Here is a 12064-nt window from a genome sequence, read left to right as displayed (position 1 = left end):
GTTTTTTTGTTAGATGGAGTGATTTAGCAGTCAAGGTTGAGGTTAGTTGATTGGTAAAGGACAATTGATTTAGCTTAATGGTTATGGTTATGGTTTAGTGGTTAGGATTAGTAGTTTGAGGTTAGGGTTAGTGGTGTTTCTTAATCTTTCCATTGGTAGCGAACATTGCTGGTTGGGTCAGCATTTATCGCCTGTCCCTTGAGAAGGTGGTGATGAGCTGCCTTCTATAACTGCTGTAGTCCACATGCTGTAGACAGTCTCATACACACATAGTCACACACACTGTCTCACACACACACACACAGTCACACACATGCACTCCGTTGCATACTCACAGTGATACACACAGCTGTGCACATACACAGTCACGCGCACACAGCCATGCACACACACAGTCACACATACACGCAGTTACACACACAGAGTCACACATACAGTCGCATATACACACTGTCACATATATACAGTCTGTCACACAGTCATAGTTACATACAGCCACACACACACAGTCACACACACACAGTCACATATACACACAGACTCACACACAATCTCACACACAGTTATATACACACAGTGTCACACACATGGTCTTACACACACAGTCACACACACAGGCACATACACACACTCATGCACACATACAGAGCCGCACACACGCACATAGGCACACACACAAACTTACACACACATACACAGAGCCACACTCTCACACACACACACACACACACACACACACACACACACACACAAAACAAACAAACATGGTCACATACACACACTACAGTATGTTATTGATGTTTGAGAACTTTGCCCGGCCTGAATTGATTCTCACATTATTACAGTTATTCTAATTCTAAAGTCCCTGATGTTTCTTTTCTATTCATTTTGTGGGATGTGGGTGTCACTGTCTGGCCAGCATTTCTTACCTGTCCCTAGTTGCCCTCGGGAAGATGGTGGTGAGTTGCCTCCTTGAACAGCTGCAGTCCACCTGCTATGGGTTGACCCACAATGTCCTTAGGGAATTCCAGGATGTTGACCCAGCGACAGTGAAGGAACAGCGATATATTTCCAAGTCAGGATGGTGAGTGGCTTGGAGAGGAACTTGAAGGTGATGGTGCTCTCATATGTCTGCTGCCCTTGTCCTTCTGGAGGGAAGTAGTCGTGGGTTCGGAAGGATCTTTGAGGATCTTTGATGAATTTCTGCAGCACACCTTATAGATAGTACACACTGCTGCTACTGAGCGTCGGTGGTGGAGGGAGTGAATGCTCGTGGATGTTGTGCCAATCAAGTGGGCTGCTTTGCCCTGGAAGGTGTCAAGCTTCTTGAGTGTTGTTGGGGCTGCACTCATCCAGGCAAGTGGGGAGTATTCCATCATACTCCTGACTTGTGCCTTGTAGATGGTGGACAGGCTTTGGGGAGTCAGGAGGTGAGCTACTTGCCGCAGTATTCCCAGCTTCTGGCCTGCTCTTGTAGCCACTGCATTTATGTGGTGGGTCCAGTTAAGTTTCTGGTCAATGGTAACCCCCAGGATGTTGATAGTGAGGGATTCAGTGATAGTAACATCATTGAATGTCAAGGGGCAGTGGTTAGATTGTCTCTTATTGGTGATGATCATAGCCTGGCATTTGTGTGGTGCAAACGTTACTTGTCCCTTATCAGCCCAAGCTTGGATATTGTCCAGATCTTGTTGCGTTTGAACATGGACTCTTCAGTATCTGAGGAGTCACAAATAATGCTGAACATTGTGCAATCATCAGCGAACATCCCCACTTCTAACCTAATGATGGAGGGAAGGTCATTGATGAAGCAGCTGAAGATGGTTGGGCCTAGGACACTACCCTAAGGAACTCCTGCAGAGATGTCCTGGAGATGAGATGACTGACGTCCAACAACCACAACCATCTTCCTATGTGCCAGGTATGACTCCAACCACCGGAGCGTTTGCCCCCTGATACCCATTTGATTCCAGTTTTGCTAGGGCTCCTTGATGCCACACTCGGTCAAATGCAGCCTTGATATCAAGGGCTGTCACTCTCACTTCACCTCTGGAATTCAGCTCTTTTGTCCATGTTTGAACCAAGGCTGTAATGGGGTCAGGAGCTGAGTGGCCCTGATGGAGCCCAAACTGGGCGTCACTGAGCAGGTTATTGCTGAGTGGGTGCTGCTTGATAGCACTGTTACTGACACCTTCCATCACTTCACTGATGATCGAGAGGAGACTATTAGTCAACCAGATGGGTTTTTCCAACAATTGACAATAATTTCATGGTCATCAGTAGATTTTTTAATTCCAGACTTTTTTTAAAAATTCTACCATCCACCTTGGTGGGATTTGAACCCGGATCCCCAGAACATTAGCTGGGTTTCTGGATTAATAGTCTAGCAATAATATCACTGGTCATCACCCACCCCAACTGGCTGTGATACTGTGAGGCCGTGAAAGATTCTATATAAATGCAATCATTTTCTCCCTAATGTTTGAAAGCAGTATCAGTGGGGGACATTTTCAGAAATGTACAGTTACCCTGGTTGCCCTTTCATCTCCCAAATGAACCTGCTGCCAAGTCCAGTCTGGAGTGTGAGCCTGACTGTGGACCCGTCTCACAGTGTGGGATTCATGGAGATAAGAGGCAGAGAGGCTGGATATTCTCAAAGAGAAGACTGCTTTTCACTTCAACAATATCAGACACACACCACAACAAACATTGACTCCACCTGGAGGACCATCAACACGGTGAAAAATGCTCTGCCCGAACCTTGTTGGTCTTCCAGAGCAAAGAGTTGACCTCGACCGAGTGTTGCAGACTGGCACATTCCAAAGCTCAGGACTACGTGCTGAGGAATGCACTAAAGCTTGGGGCAGATACTGCCAAGGTGCAGCGGGGCAAGACCATCGTCTGAGTCTTCCCACTGAAGGTAAACGGAAGCCTGTTCAGTTATCGGATCCTCCTAGTGTATCAAATATATGTAAATATTAGTAACATATGTGTAAGAGAGGTCTTTGGTTTTGTGGATAGTCAAACTCCAGTGTTTTGTGTTTACTTGATATGCAACTGTGCAGAACCAAACTGCTTTTGTCTCAATGTATGTGAACAAAGACTTTTTTTTATGAACAAAGTATAGTTTTGAAATTAAAAATCTGCAGGAAATGTGGAACATGTGAAGGGAGACTTTAAACCACCAGCACGTTTGTGAAGAGTCAACTGCTGTAACACTTGCTGGTGCCCGAGAAGAGAGAATCAAATGGAATATGTATCGCACTTCGAGATTAGGCAGTGGTTCCTGGAATTAAAGGGAATGGGGAGCTTTGTCTTTGATCAGTGGTCACAGTTATCTTTGGATCCCATAACCCCAGAATGGGAGTCCAAAATTGCTGATGGAGATGGGTTTGATGCTGGGGAGGAAGAGGGGACGGGGCAGGCTGGGAGAGGGTGTGAGGCGTGCTGGGTGGATGGGGGAGCACCAGCTCAGTGGACTGACAAATTCATTCCTACAGCATTATGATTCTAGCAGTTCTAGGGCAATACAAAGGTCAGTGTTACTGGATTCATATTTGCATGTTATTAAACTACAGACAACGAGAAGGATAGCAGGACTATTGCTCACTCATCACAGAGTGTTGGGTTCATGTACTCAAATATGTGACAGTACTGACACTGTGCACTACAGGCACAGAGCTTTGCAGAAGTGTGATGCCAAAAATAGCAACGAGCCTTATGTTGGAGCCTGGAGGTTTGAGAGAGGTGACAGTATGCTGTGGATTATATTCAGGTAATCCAGATTAAATATTCCTCTCACAAACAAACACAGAAATTGCTGGAAAGTTCAGCAGGTCTGGCAGCATCTGTAGAGGGAAATCAGTGTTAACGTTTCGGATCCAGTGACCCTTCTTCAGAACTGGACCCGAAACATTAATTCTGATTTCTCACCACAAATACTGCCGGACCTGCTGAGCTTTACCAGCAATTTCTGTTTTTGTTTCTGATTTACAGCATCTGCAGTTCTTTCGGTTTTTATCTAGGAGAATGAATACCTACTAATGGGGACTATTAGTGGCTAACAACAGGGGGTGTGTAATGGCAGGCTATGTGATAACAAGGCCAGGTGTGTGAGGTAGGGGGCTGCGACATGGGAGAGTTTAGGCTCTAAAATTATTGAAATTGATATTGAGTCCGGAGGGCTGTGGGGTCCCCAAGTGGAAAATGAGGTGTTGTTCTTCCAGCTCGTGCTGAGCTTCACTGGAACACTACAGCAACCCAGAGACAGAGATGTTGGTCAGGGAACAGTGTGATGTGTTGAAGTGGGACGCAACTGGAAGTTCAGAATAAAAACCAAAAGAACTGCAGATGCTGTAAATCAGGAACAAAAACAGAAGTTGCTGGAAAAGCTCAGCAGGTCTGGCAGCATCTGTGAAGAAAAAATCAGAGTTAACGTTTTGGGTCCAGTGACCCTTCCTCAGAACTGATGGTAGCTGGGAAAATGTCAGTTTATATGCAGAGAATTAGGAGGTGCAGGGGGGTGGTGGGGAGTAAACGATAGGATAGAGCCCAAAGAGAGAGAAGAACAATTGGATAAACAAAGGAGTTAATAACGGTCAGGCTGGGAGGGTGAGTAGTTGTTAATGGGGACTGTTAGTGACTAACAACAGGGGGTGTGTAATAGCAGGCTATGTGGTAACAAGGCCTGGTGTGTGGGATGGGGGGCTGGGACATGGGAGAGTTTAGGCCCTAAAATTATTGAACTCAATATTGAGTCCAGAGGGCTGTAGGGTCCCCATGCGGAAAATGAGGTGTTGTTCCTCCAGCTTGCATTGGGCTTCACTGGAACACTGCAGCAAGCCAGAGACAGAGATGTTGGCCAGGAAGCAGGGTGGTGCATTAAAGTGGCAGGCAACTGGAAGCTCAGGGTTTTTTTTTTGCGATCGGAACGTAGATGTTCCGCGAAGCGGTCACCCAGTCTACACTTCAGTTCCCCAATGTAGAGGTGATCACATTGTGAGCAGTGAATGCAGTAGATTAGATTCTGGGAAGTGCAGGTGAAGTGCTGCTTCACCTGGAAGGTATGTTTGGACCCTTGGATTCTGGGGAGGGAGGAGGTAAATGGGCAGGTGTTGCACCTTCACCAGTTACAGGGGAAGGTGCCGTTGAGCTGTGGGAGGTGTTGGGGGTGAAGAAGGTGTGGACCAGTGTGTCCCGGAGGGAACGGTGCCCGCGGAAGGCGGACAATGGAAGGGAGGGGAATAAGTGTCTGGTGGTGGCATCTTGTGGGAGGTGGCAGAAATGGCGCCTAATGGTCTTCTGGATGTGGATGCTGATGGGATGGTAGGTAAGGATAAGGGGAACCCTATCACTGTTGTGGGAGGGAAGAGAGGGGGATGAGGGTGAAGTGCGGGAGATCGATTGGATCCAGTTGAGGGCCTTGTCGACAACAGAGCTGGGTAATCCTCGGTCGAAGAAGGAGGACATTTTGGAGGCTCCCTTGTCAAAGTTGGCCTCACCTGAACATATATGATATGGATATCTGGACTATACATCCTTGCACCCTGCTTCCTGTAAAGACTCCATCCCATTCTCTCAGTTCCTCTGTTTCCATCGCATAGGTTCAGATTAAGCCAACTTCAACAAGGGAGGGGGGTGGTCTACACATGCTCTGATGCGGTTGTTATTGTGCACAGTGAGACCAGCGATGCATCCATTGCAACAGTTTGGTGATTGGAGTAATTAGCATCAGATACTTTACTGATAGAACAACCTCTAACATCTTTTACAGCCTCAAGATCACGGAGAGAACTTTGTGGTTAATGTCTTACTCCACAGCCACTCAATTTGGTCAATTGCAGCTAATTTTCACACAGCAAGATCCCAACAACAGAATAGAATCATACAGCACGGAAACAGACCCTTCAGTCCAATTATGTTCCCAAACTAAACTCGTCCCACTTGCCTGCATTTGGTCCATACCCCTGTAAACCATTTGTATCCATGTACCTGTCTAAATGTCTTTCATGAGTTGTAACTGTACCTGCATCCACCACTTCCTCTGGCAATACATTCCATATACAAGCCATCCTCTTTGTGAAAAAGTTGCCCCTCAGGTGCCTTTTAAATTTTTCCTCTTTCATCTTAAATGTCCTCTAGATTTAAACTGCCCCATCCTAAGGAAAAGACGTTGCCTATTCACCTTATCTATGCCCCTCATGGTTTTATAAACCTGTATAAGATCACCCCTCGGTCTCCAATGCTACAGGGAGAAAAGTCCCAGGCTATCCAGCCTCTCCCTTTAACTCAAACCCTCCAGTCCCGGTAATATCCTGGCAAATTTTTTTCTGCACTCTTTGGCCAATTAAATTGTTTATTGAAGGTGAATATTGCCGTGCAATTGTAAATGAGACGATTGCCATTGGAATTCTGCTGTGTTCACAGTCTGTGTGTGTGGCATGATTTATCTTGCACTGTTTTGAGAGTGTAAAAACAAAAGAGAGAAAAATATTATGCGTTGGCACTGAGCCTGGTAGCAGGAGAATGAAACCATTAGAAGGTGACTCTGTTTGTGAGGGCAGAAACCATTCCATGTTTCTAATTTATCAAACTAACTAAATAGGTAACCCACAGCAACAGGAGCCCTGTGAAATGCTTGTGTCTTAATGGCTTAATGCTTCTGGCATATTGATGTACGTTAATCCCTCTGTTATTGAGAGTACATTTCTCCTTTTCAGGTTGGAGAGGGAGCTTGAATTACTGGAAAATGGCGAAATTGCCATCTCGAAAGAAAACAGCATTGAGGAGAAGCTGAAAACTGAGGAGAAGGTGCGTACCAAGGGGAAGATACAACAATGGAAAAGGGAAAGAGGCATGTCTGTCGTGAGTACGACCTCCATCTGAGAGATCAGTGCATTTGAAATACAGCAATATTTCCCTCTGCTTAAAAATAACATGGACCAGTTACGTTGGAGTGCCATGCTCAGGAATTGGGCCTCAATGTGATACAACCCCACGTCGATTAGGCTTGGGACCGGGATTCCTGCTGAGCCTCTCGTCCTCTGTGTGAAGAGGAGCAAATAAGAGGAAGTCCCAACCCAATGGAAACCGACCCTTCCCACAGGGAGAGGGAACATGGTGGGAGGGGGTTCAGTGGGAAGCTATGGTTCCTAGGTGATGGGAACTATCCTGAGGCGGTGAACAGCTCACTGTGACTTGAAGTGGCAGTTCTTAGAAAGTTTCTTCATTTTTAAACCACTGTGGCTCACCTTGCTGTATGTTAATCCACGATGTGTGCTCCAGTGCTTTTCCCCAAACAAGTACAATTTAACGGCGCCAGGAGATTCCCAATGGGAATGACACATGGAAAATCAGGAAGACCCATTGAGAGATGCCAGGCTGGGGAGGGTAGATGCCAGATGCCAATCTACAGGGACCCATATGCCAGTAAACAGCGATTAAAGTGTTCAAATGTTATTTCTTTCCAAACAAAGTTGCAACAATAGACACAATGGCACTGCTATGAGTGCAAACACCTGAAGCAATTCTCGATGTTTCCTAAGAGTTGGACAGGAGAGATTTACCAACCCCTCTGTTGATCTGCCTATTCACATCCTGAATCTCTGGACAGGAATATTCCTAAGTATTCCTAGGAATATTCCCTGCATATTCCTAAGTATTCGCATCCTCCAAGCTCCAGAGTGAGAAAGCAAGGTGGAAGGGGAGCTGTCTCACTCCCTGTGACAGTGTGTGAGGCTGCTATAGTCTTCAGCTGTGGTGATAGTGTTTGGTCGCTGGAAGGTTCTATAGACTGTAGTGCCCTGCACTGGGAGGGAATGGAGATGGGGACAGGGGGAGCTATTAAATTGTCAAATGTCCCCAGTCAGCTGATGTTCCCCTCAGTTCCACCAGTGAAATCAGGCTGACCCAAGCTGAGCAATCCCATCCAACCTGAGTCCCAATCCATCACAGGACAGCTCCACAATGCGATAGGCGTGCACCTCGTGACCAAAGACTCCTGCCCACTCTATCTGAGTTTTCCCTCTAGGCGCTGAGCCTCCCACATGGCCAGCTGGCCAAAATATTCTCCTCGGTATTAGACACAGAAGGCATTCTCACCTGGTCATCAGTGCTGCAGCCTGTTACATACACTTGACAAAGAGTTCACCAACCAATCAAGATGCGGCCTCACGTCACCGATCAAACATGGCACTGACCACTGCCAGTGTCGGAAAACAGCTCAGCGATTCTCTGTGTGTATGCTGGCTGGGAGTACAGCACTGTGCTGTCTCCGGGTGTGAGACGAGTATATAACATGCCCCTTCCACACAGGGAACTTTGCAGCTTCAATCCAGTTGTGGGAAGATATGGTTTTGAAGAGGCCATTCAGCCGTTCAAGGCATACTGTCATTCATTTGAATCCTGGCTGACCCTTATCTCCACCTCCATTCCCTGCTTTGATTCCATGCTGTTCACGAACAGGTTTCTGTATTTCACTGACCTTTGTGTATGTCATGCTTCCCAGCCTCACCTTTCACCCCATCAAACTACTGAAACTCCTCAGTCAGATCACTTTGTCACCCTCGACACACAGGCAATCCAAGCCATGTTAAAGCAACCCTCCAAATTTGTGGTGGACCATGTTGGATCATGGCTTGACTTTGGCCCCAGTTTCCTGGCAGGGTGGTTGCAGTAATAATCTCACTTCTGAGAGTCCTCCTCAAAGTGTTAAAAACCATCACTATCTTCCCCTCCGTTTCTATCAGCCAGGAAGTGAGAGATGTTCAAGGACATGTCTCCAAACTGGGGCCTCTTTAGTGTCCTTACTGTTCAGACCCTCTGCCCATTTACATCAGTCTCTCCAGCCTTAGCAATGACTCATTTTGGGTCATAATGCCACTGGAAGGTTACCACCCAGGTTAATGTTCTGCAGCTTTGAGAGCTGTTCCTGTGAGAGAACAGTGCCATTTGTCAAATAAGTATAACTTCAAATGACCATTAACATCCGTCTCATTACTCTCCTCACAGGTTTCTCCAAACAAAGACAGTGGTGAGTAGTTTCATTCATGACAATTTGAAACACTTGATACTAACTGTGAGGAGTGTGCAATGCGTCTATATGACTTCACATTTACTCTGTACAGCCTTCTTTCATTAGTCAGCTATAAGTACGAACAAAAGATCCAAAGCACGGACTTTGTAGAAAATACAGTGGAATTTGATACTCCTCATTAGAATCCAGTTACAACAAAAAGACATTTCCTCATCATGAGAAAAAATTGTTTACATCCCCATTACAGCAGCAAAGAGATCCCAGGCCATCATTATATTTTGGCAGAAACACCTTAGACTGTGGTCTTTCCTTCAGGTTAAACACACAGCCTCACTGGGGTTGATTGTATCTGCTTCTGGCAGCTATTCCAGGGCTCAGACCGATTGAGTATCTGTTACAGTGACCCTCTATCAGTTGGACTTGATGAGAATGTAAAGCAGCTTGTAAACAGCAGCCGATTATCACCACACTCCCACCCAGCACACAAATACTATCGGCCAACTATAAGGTGCAATCTTCTTCGATTGTTTTTAAAGAAATGTATACAGAGGGGTAACAGAGCAGCAGTTACACTCTCCCCCCAGCTTGAAGCTTATTGCTGTGAGTAAGCAAATATTAATCATGTTAACTCATGAACTCCAGCTATGGACAGGTGTAAATTGGTTAATTAAACAAGATTAAATCAGCAATTTCCCTCTTGATTTTCACTTCCAATGGAGGGTCTAAGTGGTGCTGTGGTAGTGTCTGTACCCATGGATCAGGAGGGCCAGATTCAAGTCCCACATGCTCCAGAGGAGTGTAATAATATCCCTGGACACATTGATTTGACAATGTCTCTCATTCCCTTTGAGTTTTCTAATACTAACTAAACAGAACTTCCAAAGTAACTGTCTGAAAAGCATTTGTTTGTTAGGAAGTGTGCTGTTGGTCATAAAGTTAAAGATCACCTGATTACATCACCCACATCAAATTACTGACACTCACAATGCCTTTAGAGGGAGGTGGGCACCGTGGGGGCTGGAGTATAATATTTTTCTCTCCAGCTCATTTCTCATTTAGTCCCCGCCCTCTTGTCCTCTTGTAGTGGGCAGTGCTTGTGAAGTGTTAATGTGAAAATGTTAATGTAAATGTGAATGCATTGGACAGTGCCAAGCGATTTATAATTGTGGTCCCAGGAACTCCAGTCATGAGGATTAAAAAAGACAGGACTGTTCTCCTTGGAGAGAAGAGGCTGAGATGAGACCTTTGAGAGGGTTTCAAAATCAGGAACGAGCTGGATAGAGTAGGTCGGGAGAAATGATTCCCACTTGTAAAAGGAACAAGAATGAGAGGGACATAAAATTAAAGAGATGTGCAAATGATACAAGGATGAAGCAAGGAAATATTTTTCACTCAGCGATTGTTAGGGTGCGGAATGCACTGCCTGGAAATGAAGTTCAGTTGAGACATTTGAGAGGATATTGGGTGGTTATTTGGTTAGAAATGGGGTGCAAGGATATCAGAAAAGGGCAGGAAATTGGCACTAGAGAATAGAACTGGTGCAGGTCTGATGGGCTGAATGGCCTCCTTCTGTGTGATTCCATGATGAATGTTTAGTTGTTTTCATTTGTCAGTTTGGTGGTGGGTTTAAAAGCTGGATTGGCATCAATGGCATGACACAGGTCGGCAAAGGGATGTCCTTGCAGAATGGGTTAGGCTTAGATGGGCAGAATGTCCAGGTTCGGCTGCTGTATGCACAGGAGACTAGGGGAGCTATTTTCATGGAACTCCAGGATATTGGGATTGTATTCCAAAGACCAGGAACCAGCCACCCCGGAAAGCGAGGATGCACATGTGAAGCTCAGCTCCGGTCCCAGAATCCGGGATCATCTCCATGAGGAGAGCCGAGTATTGGGAAAGGGAGAGGGAGAAATTAAGGATACAAACAAGCAACAGTCAGAGTAAGCAGGCTACAGACAATGAAGGCCAAAGGTGGGAATAGAACCAGTAAGTGTGAGTCTTACAGAAGGTGTTTCAGTGAGTGGGGCTAAAGAAGGAGTCGGAACTACACAGGCTTATGGTTAAGGCTGGAGGAGGCAGCAAAGGTAGGATTGTGTTAAAACTTGTGGAGGCATTTGTGAATGAGGCTCAAGGTTCTGGATTCAACGTGTCGGGGACAGGAAGAGATGAAATGAACTAAAGCCAGAAATTACTGAAAATCCTTAAGAGGCCAGAGAGGATAGAGAAATAGAATGAATATTTTAAGCTAATGGTCTTTTACCAGAACATCTGAGAGCTCAGATAGTTGAGTAGAAACAGGGCTAGAGAGTTAAATTTGAGCAGCCCTCTTAGCTAGTAGTGTTCTTGTTGTGTTCAGTTTTGAGGTGGGCTCCCTAAGGAATAACTCTCTGATAATGTGGTTGCCCTGCAGTGCCAGTAGCTTTGCAGACTGTGTAATTATACCCTGTGTGCCCATGTCTGGTCTAGACTAACCGGTTCCAAGGCAGATTACTACCCAACAATAAACCATCAAGCTGGGAGCTTGATACACCTGCTGCCAGGTGAGATCGGCAGTCAACACTGCGAATACACCATCAAACTCAGGCTCATGTCACACCATTCATTTACCAGCTCATTCCTGGGGGGGCCAGGGGGTGGAGTTTTCACAGCACTCTCACTCTATCTTTATCTCTCTGGGGTTAATCTTCGTTGGTTGTGTAAAGCAGGTGATCACAACTTGGCAGCCTGCTTTACATCCATCAACAAAGTTACATCTACTCCTCTCTCACTGACTCGGTCAGCCCCATTCTGTCTCTCTTCACTAATGCTCTCTCACTCAGTCTCTCTATTTCAATTCCGTTTCTATCCCTGTCTCTCTTCACTAACTCTCTCTTTTTCTATTTTCCTCTATTCCTCTTTTCTCTCTTCCTGCATTTCTGATGTAGCTCTTACCTTTATCCCTCCAGGCCTATCTAATTCTCTCCATTTTTCCCTCTCTAGTTCTCTCTATCTCTCCGATGATCTCTCTCTCTGTTCCTGTCCCTTCTCTAG

General features: G+C 45.8%; 1 protein-coding gene across 1 annotated transcript in view; it reads left to right on the top strand.

Moving 5' to 3' along the window:
- LOC109925624 (paralemmin-1-like) overlaps positions 1 to 12064 on the top strand; it is a 61587-nt gene that overhangs the window by 33341 nt on the left and 16182 nt on the right. The window contains exons 4-5 of the mRNA XM_048613890.1: positions 6720 to 6810; positions 9010 to 9031. Of these exons, the coding sequence (XP_048469847.1) occupies positions 6720 to 6810; positions 9010 to 9031 (113 nt within the window). The remainder of the gene's footprint in view (positions 1 to 6719; positions 6811 to 9009; positions 9032 to 12064) is intronic.

The sequence above is a fragment of the Rhincodon typus genome, chromosome 29, assembly GCF_021869965.1.
Source record: "Rhincodon typus isolate 14 chromosome 29, sRhiTyp1.1, whole genome shotgun sequence".
Lineage (NCBI taxonomy): Eukaryota > Metazoa > Chordata > Chondrichthyes > Orectolobiformes > Rhincodontidae > Rhincodon > Rhincodon typus.
The sequence above is the reverse complement of the archived record's forward strand: the minus strand, read 5'-3'. Positions and strand labels throughout refer to the sequence as shown.